Source organism: Ammodytes marinus (assembly GCF_949987685.1).
Source record: "Ammodytes marinus genome assembly, chromosome: 13".
In the NCBI taxonomy this organism is placed as follows: Eukaryota; Metazoa; Chordata; class Actinopteri; order Uranoscopiformes; family Ammodytidae; genus Ammodytes; species Ammodytes marinus.
Window position 1 is genome coordinate 15,384,507 of NC_137217.1, and position 20,967 is coordinate 15,405,473.

Consider the following 20,967-nt stretch of genomic DNA (forward strand, 5'->3'; position numbering starts at 1 on the left):
GGGGCTGGAGGAGCATTCCGTTATATTGTCCAGCTCAAGATCGTGATAAGACTACAAATCAGAGGGGTTCACTTTTGCCGAGGTTATCCATAATTTTATTTACAAAATAAATATAGTAGCCTAATATAGTAGTAGTAGTAGTAGTAGTAGTAGTAGTAGTAGTAGTAGTAGTAGTTAGGTTTCAAATAGACCACGCAACACAATGTATAGGCTTATTATAGGCCTAATCTGATACCTCAAGGCTTAAACTATTAACTTCAAAATCCATGGTAACCAATTAATTTTAATCTAGGCCTAGTTTTATTTTGGAATCAAAATGTCCAAGATTGCTCCTACATGTAAAGTAATTGTCCTGTCATTGTGTCAGTGGTATAACCTTTTAGAGGAAAACTCTAGTTGCAAGAAATAGGGCCTAGTGTTTTTTTCTTTTATTTTCAGTTTAAGCATTCTTTGCACTTTAATGGATTATTTCCTATTTTTTTTCATTAACATAGTTCTACTCCTCATACCATATCAAAGATATAATTGTACTCTTCACTTCACTATATTTATTTGATTACTACAAGTTAAGCTTTCAGATTAATGATACGTAATATAATAAACAAATAGCCCACATTTTGATTATAAAATATCAAGATAAGATAGGATTTTATACAGACAGATGAACTCTTCTTAGTTTCCTGGATCGATTGGCAAAGGTTTCTGGGAGGGTTCTTCCCCTTAGATAGCCATTGACTTTAAGTGACCTATGACCTCAAATGTAAAGCATGAAAAAGTATTCTTTTGTTTACTGTTCCATTAATCTCGTGTATTTAAAAACATAAATTACAGTTTCCTAAAAATGCAATTCCTGCCAGTGTTCCTGAAGTGTTAATGTCAAACACATTTGTTTTGTTTTTGTTTTAGCTAAATGTCTTAAACATTGTAGGGCATCAACATACATACTGTAAGTGATTTTGAGAGATTGTGAGCCATTAGTCTGAGTTTGTGGTAGCCACAGGCCATCTGCTGGCCAGCTACAGTGACAGCATGCCTCACCTTCACTCATTTTAGGGAGAGGATTTAGCCCCAAAACAATGAGTTTACCATGACCTTGATTAGGCACCACTGTGTGTCTGTGAGTAATAAGCAAAGTTTATCTTTAGGATATGATCCTTCACCAATAATGTATTAAAATGAAACCTGGATTGTTTAAAGTTCTTGTCAATAAGAAGCTATTTGATCCAGCAGTGAAACATTTGAAATCCGTGTGAGCGTTTCATATTTTGATATTGAAATTCCAACCGAGTATGCCAACAATCCATTTATAATGCAGAGCAGCACTGTATGTGGAATGTTTCTGGGTCAAAAGTTGATCTGATATCTATCATCTAGTATTTCCTTAATGTGTGAGACAATAAACACAGTATCAGATAAGCTTGTCAGACTAATGATCTAGGACGGGACTTTGTAGCAGCCGATGCCTATAAGGTAGGCTAATCATTTATCCAATTTTAATGTAATAAAAGCCAATAATATAGTAAATTGTCAATAACGTAATAAAACTTTGGAACCACTTACGTATTTGGTTGTGTGGTCAGGTCTATAAAAGGATAGTTCAGTATTTTTGAAGTGGGGTTGTATGGGGTACTTAGGCCTAGTTAGTGTGTTACCTTATGGAGATGATGATCAGTCAGTGTAGTCACTATAAGGAGTTTAGGGGAGACATGAAAAAATACTAAACTATCCACTATAGCAGGTATTTGAAAGAGAGAAATAGCAAGTTGAAATGTGATCATTTATAGACAATGAATCAAACTTAAATTTGGCTGTTATTCATCAATATTTTTGTTCCCTGAATTTCTTTGTATTCTGAGAACAAATTTAGAACTTCCTCAGACCAAGGCTTAAAGAATATGATTGCTCCACTGTATCTTATGCGACACAACGTTTAACTTTTACCAACTCCGCAAGTAAGAAAGTTCCACTCACTTATTAGTAAATGAGGGGCAATAAGAGAGAGGGAGAGAATTAATTATAATTTTATAATTTCACAAAACAAACCAATAGCTAATGCACGTTTTCCCTCTTAACCGTCAATGGGATAACATTTTTTGGAATATACATTCTTCAAAGGAAGTCCGCATTTTTCTTTCAACTTATTTAGATTATTCAGATGACTATTTCCAAAATGATTTAAATCAGCTCCATCACTATAACACTCACTAATATCAATATCCATCTATTAAACATACCACATCCCTCCATTCTGAGTAATTACAACGAAACTGTCTTTCCTTGGAACTGCCAGTGATGACGAGAGCATGGTGGAAACCCTTCCATGACACAACCTCATGGGAGTGACTGGTAATTTCCCGCACTATCAGTGATTATATTATCACTCTCTCAAAGGGAGGCTCTGCACTTTGACTCATGTCACTCCTCTCACGCCCAAGGATGCAAAACAGCAAAGTACCACACCGTGTTGCGCAGTAGGGATTGTTCCTGCGTGGATTAAGTTGTTTTCGGATGTTGATAGAAAAGTGTACAGGCAGCTGTCTCGGGCCCACATAAAGAAACATGACCTTGTGCCCTGGTGGTAAAGAATCATTGCAATGCGCAGTGGAGGGTCAATCATAACACAGCTCACTTCTGCTGTAAGGGGTTAGTTTATGTTCTTGACTGTAGGATCCGTTTGTCTTTTTTTCCGCATGACACAGTACAGTCAGTCCCCTTCATTGTGAATCTCTAGCAACAGTTGTATGCAATGTGTTTACAATGTGTGTGTGTGTGTGTGTGTGTGTGTGTGTGTGTGTGTGTGTGTGTGTGTGTGTGTGTGTGTGTGTGTGTGTGTGTGTGTGTGTGTGTGTAGTGTAGTGTTTGTGTGGGGGGGAAGAGGGGCTGTTGCTTCACTGCACATTCTTTGGGAACAGCTGTGGAATATTGGGTATTTGGCTGCATCCATCTGGATTGTCTACAGCAGGAGAAGATCCCTGTCGTTGTTCAGACAAGTTTCTCCAGTTGTTTTAGTTGCGTAGTTGAGTAACACTCTTAACACACTTAAGAGTGGTAACATGCTGTTACCAATCATGAACAGTGCAGCTGGCTTCGACCCAAATAAAAATAGAGCCTTTTGAGTAGAGTAGAACACGACAAAGCATTTCAGAAATGTTTACTGAGTGTGTTAAATCAGTTTGAGTTGTATCTAATGTGATGTGACCGTTTGGATCTAAATATACCACCGGGGTTAGCACAATAAACCACTGGAGTCAGCGCTGGTACGGTGTAGGAGCCATTTAGAGGAGTTGAGTGTATCATGCTCACAATGTGAATGAATGAGATTATGCATACCAAGACATAAGAGAATTACTCTGCCACACTCCTCTGGGATTTTTGGGGAATTGATGCCAACAAAACTGTGGAGACTTCCCCTCAATAAAAAAAAAAAAATACACTGTCATGCAGGGATACAATTTTGAAGAAAATCCCAGGCTGTTGCTAATCCCACACATGCATCTTCCAAGACAATTTCACATGCATGAACTCTCAGCCACAATGTACACAAATCCATCCCTAAATATATGCAGGGCTGCCATTTGAGGTGTTACAGTTTTTGCCTAATGCTTAAACACTAAAAGTGGTTGCAAGGCCCAAAGCATCACAACCTCTAACTTTGGTGACCATGCCCTAAACACAAGCACCAACCCTACAAACTGAGGCTGAGGAGGATCGAAAAATCAGGGCTCCCGGGGAAGTTTAAAGCATGGCTTTACCAACATGGATTGCTGCCAAGACTCATGTGGCTGTTGACAGTGTATGAAGTTCCCATGACAAGCGTTGAAGGAGTGGAGAGGAAGATCAATAAGTACCTCCGAAGATGGTTGGGAATCCCTCCAGGCTTCACTTCAGTAGGCCTCTACATAAGATCAGGTCAGCTCCAACTTCCTCTGTCATCTGTGGTGGAGGAGTTTAAGGTAGCAAAGTGCAGAGTCATAATGACATACAGAGACTCCCAGGATGAACAAGTCAAACACGCAGGCATCCAAACACGATCAGGACGCAAGTGGGCAGCTGACTCATCTGTTGCACAAGCCGAGAGTATGTTGAAGCTACGTGACATCATTGGAACGCCATGCAGTGGAAGACAGGGTCTGGGAACTTCCCATGCCCAGAAATGGGGGAAGGCAGGATCCAAGGACAAAAGGGCCATGATCCAGGAGGAAGTAAGGAACCTGGAGGAGGAAGGACGGAGGGCAAAAGCAGTGGAGCTTGCATCCCAGGGAGCATGGACCAAATGGGACTTACCCAAGAGGAAGATCACATGGGGAGATCTATGGCGATTGGAGCCTTTCCGCATCTCCTTCCTGCTAAGATCGGTGTATGACGCACTCCCAACACCAACAAACTTGCACAAGTGGGGTCTGAGGGAGGACCCATTGTGCAAGCTTTGTGGGGAGAGGGGTACCATGGCACACATCCTGTCAGGGTGTAAAACAGCACTGGCCCAAGGAAGATACAGGTGGCGCCATGACAAGGTGCACATGACACTCGCTAACACCCTGGAGCAGGAGAGACGCAAGAAACGCCAACCACATGGGAAAGCAATACCAGCAGTCAACTTTGTAAGGGAGGGACAAAAGCCATCAACCACAGCAACAACAAGAAGCAATCTGCTGCAAAAGGCCCAATCATGGGAAATGAAGGTAGACCTGGGGGGAAGACTGCAATTCCCCCCGGTTGTCCAGACAACCCTGAGGCCAGACGCGGTACTGTGGTCTGAAGAGGCAAAGAAGATCATCCTCATTGAACTTACAGTCCCATGGGAAGAGGGTTGTGATCAGGCGTTTGAGAGAAAGAGCAGCAAATACCAGGATCTTGTGCATGACTGCAGGGAGAAAGGATGGCAGGCATGGCTCTTCCCAGTCGAGGTCGGCTGTAGAGGATTCCCTGCCCAGTCAGTGTGGAGGATGCTCACAGCAATTGGGGTGACGGGGAGGGAGAGAAAGACGGCAGCTCGCAGGTTGGGGGAGGCAGCAGAAAGAGCCTCTTGCTGGTTGTGGAGCAGGAGGGAGGAGTTTGGCTGGAAGCCAGGAGGAGTTGATGGGCAGTGATTTGGCCACCACTGCCGACCCACCATCGGGAGGGTGTTGCGGTTCAGGGTCGAAACACCCAATGATCGATGGAGACCGCCTGACGACATCAACACCTTCTGGCCAAGGCCACATTCACCAAAAGTGAATGAAGGAGAAGCATCTTTGGATGTAATTGTAATCATTAAAAGTAGCATTAATCACTTGGTATGTACTGCGGCTGGCACAGCAAATTTGATTTGAAAATCAACAAGCCAAGTAAAGTGCCTAAATGTGATTTGCTTTGTTCACTGAAATTAAAATGAATTCTGAACGCACTCTAAACACAACTGTGATAGTGGTTCACCGGAGTCTGTCCTGTTCCAGCACCATGGACAGAGTACTGCCTCTGAGGCAGCCTGATGTTTCTCAATAGAAACCAGCGGACACAGTGAGTCCTACTTTCTCAAATGAATCATTGAGAGCCATAAGTGTGTTTTATTTTATATATAGTCCATGGGGTTTTCCTTTTTATGATTATCATTTCCTTATGATGCAATTGTTACAGTCTCAGTTCCTCAAGTCATAATGATTAACCATATCATCAAGCCCCTGATTCATAGCTGATTGACCTGTTTATTTTTTTTACTTCCTGCTATTTCCCCTCGTTATGGCAAAACATTCTATTGCTAACATTTACTGAAAAAGTGAGTCAATGAACGGAATCTTCAAGGGAAAGGGGAGTTCATGGGTGTGGTGTCTGAGCCATGGTACACACCTATGGAATTCTCTACCATCAGAGATTAAATCCCAAACAGAACTAAAGAGTTTTAGTGTGAAAGTTAAACAGTGGCTCAAGCAGCAGCAGAAATGTGAACATTAACGTTTCTCAAGTTATTTTAATAGAGCACTTTACTAATGTTTAATGCTAAATTTAATTGTGTTTTAATCTGAAATGTATAACTACAGCTGTGTGTATTGACTCATGGTACCTATTAATTGTATTATTCACTGTATCTCTATCACTGCATTTATTGTATTTAGTATCTTTGATTGTATTTTAAAGCCTGACCCAGGGACAAAGACTGCAAATTAGCTGAAGCTAGATGTCTTATATGCATCACATTTTCCCATTTTTTTGTGGCAATGTTGTATGTATTGTCCCGGTCAAATAAACATTAAAATAAAAAAATAATAAATGGTCTGAGCTCATTCTGAACTTCTAGTGAACTATTCTAAAATAGGCATTAAAAGTCATTTTTCCATAGCGCCCCTTTCTTTTTTTTGGACGGTCATTAACTTTGAGAATGTTTCCTGTTTTTCTATATAGGCCACAGGCATTTAAACCCAGATAGTTTAGTTACAACAGTGAAAGGTAAAGAAGATTGTAAGGGATTAGACTGGAACAGATGTGTGTTTACCCTATTAGGCGCCAATAGCTGCTCAACATCATCCTGGTTCCATATTCTTCCAGTGTTACAATGAACATGTATCTATCTTTTTGTCATCTTAATTTGTTCATATTGCGATTTTTCTATTTCATATCAGTTCGCCCTGGAAAAGGGGTACCCGCTCTGCTGCTCTTCTCAAGGTTTCTCTCAGGCTTTCCTGTTACAGCTTTTATTGGGGAGTTTTTCCTGATCCAAATGAAGGTTTCTAAGTTCAGAGGGTGTCACATGTTTTACAGACTGTTAAGCTCCCTGACGCTAATTTGTTATTTTGTGAAATTGGGCTCTATTAATGAAATTGAGTTGACTTCAAGAGACTATTTTTGTTTTAACTTTCTCAATATGAAGCTAAAGCTGTTAGCTCAGATTCCCGTAAAGAAACACACTGGCAAAAATGCTGTTGAAAAGAGACAAAAGAGAAATAAAAAGGTTGGAAAGGAATTAAGAGACCTTGATGAACACTGATCATTGGAGCAAGTCTTACATTTACCCGTTTAGACAAACGTGTGTAAAGGTGAGATGTCACAGCTGAAGAGTTGCATAACTGTGCCCGATGGGGGTCCCCTGGCTGTTCCACTGTGGATGCAGGCAGCCTGTCTGTAGCTGGGGCCGCAGTTTTGCTCAGGCCTGTTTAGAAGAAATGGCTGCAGGGGGTCTTTCCAGAAAAAAGAAAAGTATGACTGGAATGAAATGAAATGCAACAAAGCGTGAGAAACCTACAGCTGAAGTAAGAGCCACATTAACGCTTGAGTCTTATCATTCATTAGTGTCACTTTGAACAGGCAGCCAAGGCAGGTCAGTTCTCCACCGTCTTTAGTTGTTAGAATACTGGTGGATCGTCTCTCACAATTGTTTTTTCTTCGACTGCGGCCCTCGTCTGCCTTCTTGCATATTCAGGTGTGTTTGGACGGTTTGTACAGTACAAGCAGAAAGGAACACGGGGTGACAGAGCATTTTGCACCTATATAACCTCTCCTCTCACCCCTTTAGCAAAGTAACAAATCGCTGCATTCTTTCCACAGATCCTTATGATAACAGCGGCGGTGCAGCCTTTGAATAGCGAGTAAACTTCTCATTGATGTGGGCCTTGAATTCCTGGCCCATTCATCCATTTCAGGCCTCCTTTTGAACTCAGATATGTGTTAGCTTGTCACACAATTGAATCACACCTGCGGCCTAAAAAAGGATTTATTTTTTCTTTGCAGTCATCCCTTTATTTACATGGTGCACTTTCCCAAAGAAAGCAAAGAAGGTCATACATGAGAAAATAAAGAGACAAAAACAATGTAGATTTATTTTCTTCATTTTGTCTAGTCTTTATTTTTTTTTTTAAGATTTTTAGATACAGATAGTAAAGAACAACACAATTATACTTGCAAACAATAATGGTTAATGCGGAAACATAATTCGGTATATTCTACATAACCTGTTTCCAACATTTACCCCTAAAGTTCCTTTGGTCACTTTTAACAAAAGTAACTTTTTAAGAATTAAAATAACACAAACGATGATACATACAAGAAAGAAAATACATGCATTTTTACAAAAGAAGGAGTAAAAACATGCAATGTATGTGAAAAATTCCTGTACATGTATGTGCAGTATGAATGTCCCTTTTTTTTCTTCTTTCTTTCTTACATCCCTCTATGTCAGTGTCGGCCTGTCTGTACAGAGACAACCTCTACAACTGCTACAGGCCCAGAGTCAAACATGATCACAGGCACAGCATTCTCCTGTCTCCTCTCAGAGCTTTTCATCCATATTTGTTTCCATGATGTGTTTGCAGAACCCTGTCACGTTTTTACGCCCTCCATTAGCTGCTATATGAACAGATATCTTTGTGGGCGCCTGGGCCTTCCTGCGTCGGACACATCTCTCAGCAGCCCTTTGTCTTCCCTCCCCCTCTCTCTCTCTCTCTCTCTCTATCTCTCTCTCTCTCTCTCTCTCTCTATCAAAGGAGTGTCATTTGTTCAGGTGCTCGCTCGCTCTCTCCCTCTTTCTCTTGCTGCCTCAACTGAGCCGTTGTCTAGCCAGAGTTCTTCCACTGAGCCTCAGAAGACTTGTTGAAATCAGGTGCATCCACAGCGCTCTTGGACTTACTGGCCACAGCTCTGAGGAACAGAAAAAGTCAGTCTGATAATCAGGAATAAGGTCCAACATTTTGAGTTAAAGGTGGGGTCAGAGATTCAGGAGAAGGCTTGTTGTCAAAATCAGTAGGTATCTCAGTACTGTGTGTGCAGGAAAACAATCTAGTGTCAATACACAGCCTACCTAGGCCATTACAAGGGGCATGTTGCTAGCTATGGTCGGCCCCCTTTGTTTACAGGATATACCCTTTGTTTACATACTAGTTTACAGAGCCTCGGCTGTGTATTATCACCAGGTTTTTTTTTAATATCACCGCACACACATTTCGGACAGGTAGCGGATTGTGAGGATATTTTCACTGATTTTGACAAAAAGTGATTTTGACAACAAGCGTTCTCCAGAATCACTGACTCCACCTTTAAGTTGTGAGAGATGTTTTCTTTGTCTGTTATTCACCTCAGGATGCTGAGTATGTCCAGTTGACGTTTATGCACAGATCTCTTTGGGGAGATGATTTCAGGGCTGCACACATAAAGGAAACAGTACGGTTATTATGTTTTATTGATATTGCTGCAGTTAACAAACACCCAACGTTAAAAAAAGCATACAACACTATTTACCTTTCAAAACAATCTCAGTCACCTAGAAAGTCTTATCTTTACAGGCTCACTTAAGTTTTATGTTGCAGGAAAAACAGTGCACTCGCACTCTCTACTGTTTTCTAGGCTGGGACATTATTTGTTTCGCATTCCTGGGAACTAAGAGTAGATTTTCTATATAGCTTTTAATTACTTTCAAACTCCTGCACACTTCACTCCTCCATCCTCAGAGCAAATTAAAAACAAGCTTGGTGCAGCCCGCCTGAGATTACTCTACTACTCCCTCAGGCCTCAGCTGCATTGTTTCGATGATCACACCCTCGGGCTGGGCAGGATTGGTAGAACATTGTAGCAACACTTTAAGGCTAATAATAGCAATGTGGAGGAATCGATATGTTCCCTCACAGTGTGCCACACCTTGTCCTCCACGACACGCAATAATTGCTGTGTAAGCTGTGCTTTCGATTCTAGGGCCAAAAGAATCACCTGTGACAGCAGAAGTTGGTGCAGGTTTGATCTTCAGGGCTGGCACAGGTGCAGCGGCAAGCGGACCTTCTGCGTCGGGACAGAGCGCTGCCTAGACCATAAATAGTTGTCTTACTGCAGAGAGAGAGGGAGAGAGAGAGAGAGAGAGAGAGAGAGAGAGAGAGAGGGGGATATTCAATATAAACATTCTGCAGACTTTGCTCTTTGATACTTCATGCAGTTCAGACAGTAATAATGATAGCCCCGTGTTTAATCTGCATGCTGTAAGGCTCAGATTGATAACACATTGACTTACTTTTGTGCTGCATTTTTTAAATCATCCTGATCATAATTCTGTACCATAACAACAGGAACAAGTCAGTGTATGGGTGAGTATGCTGGGTGTGTTTGTGTCTCCTTAATCCTCACCCGGGCGTATTGACCCAGACGATGTCCAGGTGGCAGAAGTAATGGCACTCGGAGTCCATAGGGCTGCTGCAGGCACAGCGCCTAAACCTCCCTCTCTGGTTGGGGACGCCGTCACCAGCCTCCACTTCCAGATGTTTCATCACCGGAAGACCCAAACCTTGTTCAACACAAAGAGCCAGTCAGTAAACAGTAACATGCCCTCCTCTCTTTTCCACAAAACAGATGGATGTTATAGAATTATTATGTAAAGAATCTGCAAGTGAGTTCATCAACTATTCTTCCCAAATTCCACTTTTTTTCCTCCAAGACAGTTAACTTTTGGTCTTTCATAGTGAGCAAACACACTACTGTATTCAGAACTACTGTATGAGAATGTACTGTATGAATAGCTTGGTTTTTCATTCATAGACAGTAAAAAACAACAACTATAAAAGGCTATCAAACAAACTGTCAACTCCTTCTGTTGTTATAATTAAAAAGCCACTGCAACCACTCCCACTCCTTGTACTTCAGCTATTACATGAATCAATTGTGACAATCAAAAAAACTATGTGTCAACATAACGCAGCTAGTGTGTGATCAATGGATCCTTTTATGTGTTCTGCGTTTTCTGGGCTTGCCGAAACATATGTATGTTTACCCACATGCTGTGGTGATAGCCATCCCTGCTTTGTGCATAATGTGACAGAGAGGCAAGCCAGTGTACAAACAGCATGTGGGACACAGTCTACACTGCTAACAAAACACAAATATTTAACATGTGTTTTTTTTTTACATTCTCCATTTTTGATAAAGTTATTAGGTGGATAAAAAGGTTATACACTTACACACAATGCAATGCAATACAACTCCCTCTAAAAACAAGAATATAAAATTGAATATATCTTTAAAAAAATGCACTTACCATCCTGCACAGAAGCCCACAGAGTAACAAGAAGAAGAACGCTGATGTTAGTAGTAGAAGGCATAGCTGACATATGTAGCTCTGCAGAGAGACTATTATCCTTACTGTTAACAGTCGGTCTTTAAATATGCTGCTGCTGTTTGTCTGCAGGTGCCAGAGCTCTCTTATATATCTCTTCAGTCCTCTCCCTCAACATGATGTCATGGTAAAAAGCTCCACCCACATCATCTGCCTGCCCCATGGAGACACAGTGTAAGACCCCAGGGTTTTCCAACCTGGGACACATTCCAGGAATATCTGTTGCTCCGTGGCCTCTCCGTGACACTGCTGTCACCTGCTGCTAAGTGACGTGTGTCTCTTTCCTCATGCCATTCATGATATTTACAGGACTGGAAAAGAGGGAGAGAGAGAGAGAGTACAGGGGAGGACTGGAGAAGGGTGAGAGAGGGAGTACCATCTGTGCTAGAGTAGAGAGATAGAGGCTGATGATGGATCTTGATTACACTGATGGAGGAAGACCCAAGCATGGAACAGTAATCAGTGGGAACACATGGGGGAGGAGATAAGGGGGAAGATGCAATGATATGCAGATATTGAATGGAGCCTGTTTCTCTATGGCAATAATATAATGTAATAAAATACAATTAAACTTATACTTATACAAAGTCTGACGCTATGTCATAGACAAGTGTGACCTAATCGTAATTGTTTTCATAATTCACTGGAAGGATCTTGTTGTAAGCAATATTTCTTTTTTCTTTTTAAAACCTGTGATAATTTAAGAAAGGTTGGACATTTATTTGATTAAATAATGATTTTTTTTTTACATTATTTTGTAGTTTTCTGGTGGCCGACATGACCTGCTCTGACCAACTGCCATTATAGACTAGCCAGGACAAAAACAAATACACAATCTTAATCTTGGTAAAGTAATATCACTGCCCATCACTGGTTCAGGTGGCCAAAGGAAATCAGAGGTTGCTGTTTCCATAAATTTACATTAAGTGATTTTAACTGTCACACAAGAAATCCCACAGGTATAGTTAACTGAACTGATGCTCCCATGATAGCTGGTGAGGGCCCACACACTAATAAGCATGCTGCTCTTCCTTGCCCACAGGCAGTAGTTGTGCACCTACTGTATATGTCCCACCTCCACGGTGCCCATTGTGCAGGTCAGTCAGTGCCAGAGCGATGCAGATAGCTAAAGGGCAGCTCTCACTCATGTAAATACAGTAATTGCTTGATCAGATTATTATTACGCCATTTCCTGAAAGATGACAGATAACTCTTCTGATGGGGAAATGGACAAATGAATATGGAAATGACATAATTTGACCACAGTAACTAAGCGTAGGCCTAGATGTTTTTTGTCATCTGTGCACGCCCGAACACGAGTGGGTGAAGAGTTCGGCAGTGTTCTTGGGAAGAATATAGATTTGAAAGATGGACATGCAATCACTTAACATTCAGTACTGTTTGTTCAGTAGTTAAAAGGGCAGATACCTGTATGTATACTTTTCCCCTATTCATTCATCATAAGCCCTTCTATGCAGTGTTTGCTTAAAGTGGTTTATACACAGCAGAGAGCAGAAAGTACTTCTCCTCTGTGCAGTGAACACAAACAAAAACATGTTGCAATGAAAACAGAGAAAAAGGCGAATAAATATCAGCAGAGGACCAGTTGGAGGACAAACCATAGGACAGTCATTAGAATGACTGCAATGAATACAAAACTATTCCGCGCAATGCTTTCAAAGCACATTCACATACTGTGTTGTGCTCACACTTTCTCTCCACTCTATCTCCACATATTTAGCCTCCAGATTCTCAGAATATGAGTTGCTATTATGGATTTTCTAGTGTTTTATACATAATCGGCGAGGATTCCGGTGGGGAGATAATTTTTTTCCAAACACAAGGATTTGTGGAATGTGTGACATGGCGATGAGATGGCCACACTGCATCCTGATAGCATGGATATTTTAAACGCATTCTTGCGCCAGAGATGAGAAGTTGAGTTCCCTCAGGAGCACAGCTGTGCCCCTCTCCCCGGGCATCACATCCCATTAGACAATTCCCATCTCCGAAAAAATAGAGAGCAAGTAAAAGTGAAAGATGCAAGTCATAGGGAAAGTAAGTGAGCCCTTTTTTTTTAATTCCGCCACGCCCCAGTGTCTCTGCCAGCTTCCGTCTTAGAGGCAGGTGTTTGTTTTTAAATTAACAACCTGACATTCTTAGTTTACTCCTCTGGAAATACAATCGCCCTCCAATCCTTCCGGCTCTGTTTTGTTTGCACGTACACACTTTTTAAAGAAGGAGAACGATTGTTCACCTCAAACTATTTTTGGAATTTTTTGTCTAAAAACAAAAGTTACTTCCAGGTGGCCTATTTAATAACATTTTCTGTGGAAAGCCAAGTGATAAGCCTACATCTTTTGGCTTTTTGTCAAGACTCGCTGGCTGTGCTCCTGTCAGCTTTACGTAAGCCACGTCTTGCTGTGTTGTTAAACACCGTCGTGCAAAGTGCAGCAGAGACAGTGACTATAACACACTGCTGGGAGTTTATATACATTTATGTGAATATTGTTTAATATTCTGAGTGTTGCATGTGCCACAGTGGAGGGATATATAAGTGGTTGACACAGACCATGAGAAAGGGTTAAATCCTTGCAGAACCAGGATTCAACTTCTTTGGAAGTGATAAATGTGTGCGTTTACATTATAAAAATGGGTGTTTACCTGACTAAGGGTTGCAAAATCAATCCAGTGTCCACAAATAGTCAACCATAGTTTATAGATTTATAGACATGCTATTTAGGATGGTTGATAAGGTTAATTTGATTTGAAAGGTGTGCTCCCTCTTGACCCCAATCAAAATTAAAACAAAATGCCAAAAATGTTTACACTCACGTTTTGAAGGGTCAATGTTCTCTCACATATCAGCTGCATGGATAAGAAAAAGATTGAGTGATTCAGTAAGGACATCTAGTGGTGGTATTAATATCAGTTGTAAAGCAGTCTGATTTCTCCTGCAAGAGAGCAACGTCCAACTATCCAACTACTAAGGATTCTTGTGGGTTCTGTGAACTTTCATCGAACAACACATTTTAGGTGAGAACAATAAATGAGTGTAGAAGCATAATAAAAGCAGATGCTTTCATACAATGCACAAGGTGTCCGAGAAGCTAAGCTATTCTAGCTACTTGTAGGCCTTTAGCTTCTTACCAGGAACTGTTGACAAAATAAGAATAAAAAAATCTTAAAAGGGAGAACCCACAATAAAACAGGTTTGTAACTCAAATTGTCACATGCAACGACAAGGTGCACCAGAGTAATAAAAAAGAAAGAATGTTGTACCGCACATTACTAGGAGCACAATTAGATGTCACACCTTCCTGTATTCTTCTTAAAGGTGGTTACCATTTCTGATCCAAACAGTTGAACCCTGTCATAAATGATCATGACCTAGTTTTGAAGTTCTTTGTTCCGTCCTCAGTGATCGGGTTGGGGAAATCCAATCCATCAATGGTATGCTTGATGGCACAAGGAAATCATAAAACTGGTATTGCAACAATATTCAACATAGTTTTCAAAAAGTCCACTGTGTACCGTAATCAAAAAGATGTACGAGGCAAACCCAATGAAAAGCCAAAGCACGACACAGTAGATGCTGAGAAACGGAAGAAAGGCAAAGCCTCATAGGAGTGTGGTGCAGTTTTTATTTCTTCAATGACTAGAAATGTTGCTGTGTGTGAAATCTGCAGGGCACTTAATCCTCCGGTACCAGCCAATCTCTTGTCTTTGTCACCAATTCAAGTCACAAGAACATCATTAAAAAGACACAAAGATGTAACAAAAAAACATACTTTTCCGACAAAAAAAAACAAGTAAAAAAAACTAAACAAAACAAAACATCAACCAGGGAAACAATGATCATTGTCATCAAATAACAATAAATAAGGAGCGCTCTTCCCTGTACAGAGATGCATTCTACTCTAAAATCTTTTGTAATATAAAATAGAACTTCAGTGCAATTCCTTTGTCATGTTTCTGCTGCTCCTTCAATATCTCCACGATGCAGCCCCTCATTAACCCTGGCATTAAAGCAATGGCCTTTAGAACAGAAACAATCAAAACACCAAATATTAACCCTCCAAAACAGTACAAAAAAGCAGATATAAAATTTCACAGCCTTCTCTTTGTCTATCTGTACTGTACATCTCAAACCTGGACAGAAAAAGGCACAAGTAACTACAAATAGAATTGAATAATACTGGACAAAAATTGGACAAACAAATGGAATTATATTTGATTAAAGATTTTGGTCATTTACAAATGTACTCATTTTCCTTTCACATAAGTTTAAACAGACATTAAGATTACCAGTATCAATAGAGATACAGGAAGGATATATTTTATATATATAATTTATATATTGACATTTTTTTTTACAAAAGAAAAAGTGCATTTTTTTTAACAAACCTGAATATTGCCAAAAAACAAACATTTAAGTTAACAATAGCATTGAAAACTGTATAAAAAACAAAGCAATAAAAAAACAGACTAGTGTTGCAACCAATAAAGCAACATGGGATGCAGGATGCATCAAGGTGTAGACACTGCTAAGTGCTATGGTCTATTCTGGTCCGAGTCTCCTTCAGCTCCTCCCTCCACCCAATCACCTGCAGACAGTGGCTCCTCCCCCTCTAGCTGCTGTCCAATGAGACGCGAGGCCAGAGGGGCTGCTGGACTGAGGGCTGCTCTTGAACCACGTTCTGTGGCCTCAGTAGCAGACCTGTGGGTGCGGGTGGAAACGGTTGAGCTGCCATATTGCTTTGAGTCTGTGGTCTCCAACTCCTGTTTGGAACACGCAAGTGCTGTGCTAAAAAAGCACCGCCCTGACTGGCTGGTTCCTGCTGCCTGGTGCTCTGACCAGCGGTCTTGAGGAGTCCTAAGCCCTTGAGTTCTGGGGGTCCCGCCCCAGTATGAGTCAAATCTGGCCAGTGACGGCCCCTCCACGGGGGGAGACGTTGGGGACGACGTGGTGGTAGGGTGGGACATGGGTCTGGCCTGTACCATTTGAATTCCTCCGATGGAGATCATCAGATATGGGACCTTGGCTTGTTGGGAGTGCATGGGAAGGTGGCTGAAGATGTTGTCGGTTGTAGGGTGCCCAGGATAACTCTCACAGGTGGATAGGCGAAAATATGGTGGAAACAAGCTGGGTTCTTGCAATGTCTGCCCATCTGCTGGTGTGCCACTTTTCTCCTGTAGGGGGGAGCAAAGACCTTGTTATGACATTTTTAGTCAACAGTGTACCTTACCTTACACTTGTTTTTGTCAAGTTCTAAGCATATATCTGTTGCAGATGAACAAAAAACAAGTACTCACCGGTTTAACATGCCCACCCTTTGTAACTGGGCTGTCCCATGGCAGGCACCCAGGGGGGGTCCTGTGCTGCAAGCCGAACCGCGAGTGGGGGGGAGTAGGGGTCCAGGCATGCTGCGGCCGGTAGCAGCTGAGGGGCGAAACAGGGCGAAGGGGAGAGAGGCGTCGGATGGGAGACGGTCCTCTCTCCGGGGAGGGCGAGACGTGTCTGCCGGCCGGCGAGGACAGCTCCGTCCTGGGGGAGAGACTGTGGATGGGCGAGGAGGAGAGCTCCAGACGCGGGGAGAGGCTGCGGCTGCTGGGGGAAAGGCTGTCGCTGCTGGGGGAAAAGGCTCTGCCCGTCCCAGACGACTTCCAGCCCCGTCGGGAGAACAGCGCCCTCCTGCTGCCCGGGGGGGAGGCTCGTCTGCTGGGCCAAACCCCCTGCGGCGAGGGCTCCAGACACAGGGGTTCCAGGTGGTCCGAAGAGCCCTGCTGAGAGCGCCCACCGCAGGCAGGGTGCCCTCCCGTGGATGGGTGGGCGTCGGACGAACAGGAGGAGTGCGGGTCATCGTGGGACGTGGACTCTTCCTCTTCATCATCCTCGTCTTCATCATCCTCGTCATCGTCGTCCTCTGACTCGTCCACGTCGGCAAACTGATGTTCCTTCTCCTGTTCCTCTGAGACACACACGCGCTCCTCACTTCCTGCTGTTGGTGGTGCAGACACAGAAAGGCACACGCATCCTTTTTTTAATAACATCCCTATATACGCATCACAACATAATGTACAATGTCGTGACATAAATCGTAATGTCACTTCTCACATCTCAACCATCACCTATGTTTAAAAATAGACTGAATATGAAAAGACCGGAATTGAATTGAATAGCACCATGCCTCCATTCACAAACTCTCATCTCAACAGCCTTGTGAATGGAAAGATGGTTTGAATGACACGTCCTTGGCTGTGATGAGTGTGGTCTGTCAGCAAGAATGAGATGGCAAGGGGAGGGGGGGGGCAAACACTAGTATTGGAATGGTCATACACCAGCAACACATCCTTGAGAACAAGGTGCACAGCCTTCCGCAACTACATCAGGAGACTGTAAAATGCTCTCTGTCATCTTTTCGGATTTCTTATGCAAGGCCAAAAGGGAGGTGAATAGAACATGGTGTTGCATAAGCTGTCAGTGCTGAGCAATTTCAATTCCTCACAAGCAGAAGTTCATCCAGCTGTGTAGCATTGTTTCTCTACAATGGGAAATATGTGAGATGCCTCTCCATCCCCTAGTAAGTACCTGTTTCCTCACTCTCCGGCTCGTCCAGTGATGACTCGGATACTCCCATTGCCTGGCATTTTTTCCCATGAGCCTTTGACTTCATGTGTTTAGTAAGGTTCCCTGAGCAGGACCAAGAAAAGCATATTAAAATGTACCACAACTCACACAGGGCAAAGAAAGCGAGCCTATTTTGACGAAACAGAAGTAAAAGATGGCTCTTATGTAATGGAAATAATAGTAAATCTTGTTTTAAGTAGCTTGTCCTTTCTTCCCATACCTTTGGTTTTGAAGGCAAAGTTGCAGTATTTGCAAATGTACGGACGGACATCAGTGTGCGTTCGGATGTGCTTCTTCAGCATGCTTGGCTTCTTACAGCGGATGCCACACTCTCCACATATGTACTTGCCCCTGCCACGACCTCTCACATAAACATACTCTTCAGTGGATTTATATCTTTAAGAGAAAGAGAGAGGGGGAGGGGAGAGAAAAAAAGGCAGATAGAAATTACAATATAATCAAGATATCATAGACCACTGACTGCACTGTGTGATACAATTGACTGATATGAACTGAATTGTATTATAACAGCTGCATTAATTGAATTTTTCTACCAATTGAAGACATTAGAACAAGCTAAAATCACAGAATGAACATGTTTTCAGCCTGTACAATTGCGATGGTGATGTTAGCAATCAATTTCCTATTCAAACATCGAGCAGTTATGTGGTTGAGTTCAAAATTCCCTCTTATTTTGATTTCTAGCAATACATGTTCTACAGCTAGTTGCTAAATTTGCCTGCCTGTAGCGTACAGTGGTTTTACAGAGCATTTCCCCTGAAAACTACTGCTAAACAAGGTTGATGACCAAAATAATGTACGCTCAGTAGAGCTGAGGGGAACTGCAGAGTTGGATGATGATCTAAGTCACTACAAAGCAATCCCTTGAACATAACTCAGTCAGGTGACCTATTGTTCTTGTAATGTTTTTCACCATTATTACAATTACATGTTTATGGGATATATACTAAAGAGTGCAGCTTTAATAATAATGATGAAAATGTGCAGCATCAAATACACACACACGCGAACGCGTGCATGCGCACACACACACACACACACACACACACACACACACACACACACACACACACACACACACACACACACACACACACAGCTAGGAAACAAGGCTTTCTTTATGGAGTCGGGTCGGGGAAGCCCCACCAAAACCCCAGCAGCACTGAGTCCCTAGGCTGTTCCCCGCACTACACCCTGGACGCACAGAGAATACCAGCTATTCTGCTGCGACCGGGTGGCCCTGCCAACAACAGCAGCTAAAGAGAGGGAAGGGAAGCCTGGCTTTGGCCCACAACCTAAAATAGACACTATATATAAAAATCAAGCAACATATTTAGGTACAGTCTATAAAAACCTTGTTTATACACAATTTTGGTGTTTACCAAAAGGCTATTTGTGGACACAGTGCACCACAGACATTTTAAATCTGAATGAATTGTCCTCTATGGAAAACTATCTCCTCTGGCGTCGACACATGCATAGATGTACAATCCATTCTTAATAGTAAATATCCAATGTGTGCTGACAGTGTTAAATTACAGGATCTGCACCACATCTACAAGAACCCAGGCTGGGAATGCTCCCTGTTGTACAACAGAACCAGCAGCAGCAAATCATAACAAATTGTTACACAACTGTAGAATAGTCTCAACAGTGGCATTATGGTGCATTCATTCAGGAGCTGGCTACTGTTTGCTGGCATGAATGTCTTGCCACTGCTAAAAATATCCACCCACGTCTCAGGGAAAACAAGCCTGAAGTTGCTATTCACGCATGGAGCATTAAATCAGCGGCACGCATCTCGCTTAACTCAACTGACAATCCGCTCCTGCTTGTTCCGTAGCTTTACGACCGCCATTGGCAGATTGGTGGCGAGAATACTGCTTTCAAACAGGGTGTGACTGATTGATAAGGCCGTTAAAGTGTAAAGCAGAAACAACTGGAAACAGTAAAGGGCACTACTGCAGGTACTGAAACACACTTCAATTCCTGTATTTGGCCAAAACGGGATTTGATTTGACAGAACTACTGCTTTTTCCGCTCACAAAAATGTCCAGTTTCACAAGTGTGTTATGACAAACTTAACCACTTACAACATGGAAATCAATCAGCATGTTTGAACAGAATCTGGAAGGAGACAGTTCAGCTTGTGCTCACTGAGAGGGATTGAAGCTGATGTAGCTCCATCCTTTGCTGCCACAAAGAATGAACAGCTACGTTTGAGTAATTGCTAAGACACGTGTTATTGCCTTTATCCAACATTTATTTCTTTAGCTGTGCCAATCTAATACACTTTTTGCCCTCTTTCTTACAAGAATCTCTGAAAGTAGAATACATTTGCTAAGTCATTGTAACACAAACAAAGCTGCATGCTGCATATTCATAAAAAAGGAGAGCAAAATGGAGATAGGGATGATGAGTACTAACAGAGTCAGGGAACAAAACATTCTGATGTGTTGGAGAATGGGGAGCTGTGCTTATCTGCATGCATTGGAAAAAAACAGCAGGACATCAAGGGCAGCAAGCACAAAGAGAGAAAGGACACAGAGGAGGTTCGGAGCGAATGAAGGGGGAAAGAAATGCACAGGTAAATAAAACTGGAAGAGCTGCCAGAGAGGCACAGGCAGCATCAACAGAAGTACGATGCAGACAGGAGACGGGGGAGAGCTGTGGGCTGTTTTTGGATGGAAAAGCGCTAACTGAATGTTTGTAATGTGTGGTGGCTGCCAATGATAAAGACTGCTAATTAGCGCCTTATCTACCGTTAAGCAGACTACTCCTTCACTACTCCTCAATCTGTGTGCACATTTAGACAAAACACTGGCCTTAATGAGAAAGTGTTGACACTCATGCCAATTCAGACACATACAGCCGAAGCAAAAACCATCCCCTAAATATCTCTCAATTTATTTCGCATTCCCATTGTGAAAACCAGTGTGGAATCCTAATATTTTTATAATATAACCTTTTACCATTTTCCCTTTAAAAAAATCTATTTCTACCCTTGCTTCAATGTGAACAGCCCCGCAAAATCAGACGCTGTAAACCTGGGAAAGAACAATAAAAACACATTTCATTTGTGGAAAGCACAAATGTGTGAATATAGTAAGGTGAACGAAAGCTTACAGCTTTGAAGATAAATACATGCACTAGTTACACACAAGCATGACTATGACACTGATAGCTTGCAGATTGCTTTATAATGTTTCGGTTAATCTTTTCAGTAACTTATGCAACCATAAAAACACACACACAC

The 20,967-nt window shown here is 42.1% G+C and overlaps 2 protein-coding genes across 6 annotated transcripts in view; both read right to left on the reverse strand.

Annotated features, from left to right (window-relative positions):
• Positions 1-7,812: 7,812 nt before the first annotated feature.
• LOC307259427 (uncharacterized protein) lies at positions 7,813-11,112 on the reverse strand. The gene is made up of 5 exons (XM_080039265.1): positions 10,982-11,112; positions 10,078-10,234; positions 9,670-9,783; positions 9,041-9,106; positions 7,813-8,607 (listed from the first exon to the last, which is right to left on the reverse strand). The coding sequence occupies exons 1-5, from the start codon at positions 11,052-11,054 to the stop codon at positions 8,523-8,525; spliced, it is 495 nt and encodes a 164-aa protein (XP_079895391.1). The 5' UTR covers positions 11,055-11,112; the 3' UTR covers positions 7,813-8,522.
• Positions 11,113-14,700: 3,588 nt separating this feature from the next.
• hivep3b (HIVEP zinc finger 3b) overlaps positions 14,701-20,967 on the reverse strand; it is a 46,046-nt gene continuing 39,779 nt past the window's right edge. For 4 of the 5 annotated variants that reach the window (XM_080039362.1, XM_080039364.1, XM_080039365.1 and 1 more), the window contains 4 exons: positions 17,911-18,086; positions 17,652-17,753; positions 16,376-17,061; positions 14,701-16,252 (listed from right to left, as the gene is read on the reverse strand). In XM_080039362.1, the coding sequence (XP_079895488.1) occupies positions 15,614-16,252; positions 16,376-17,061; positions 17,652-17,753; positions 17,911-18,086 (1,603 nt within the window). In that variant the 3' untranslated portion in view covers positions 14,701-15,613. The remainder of the gene's footprint in view (positions 16,253-16,375; positions 17,062-17,651; positions 17,754-17,910; positions 18,087-20,967) is intronic. The other variant, XM_080039366.1, reaches the window with a different exon arrangement.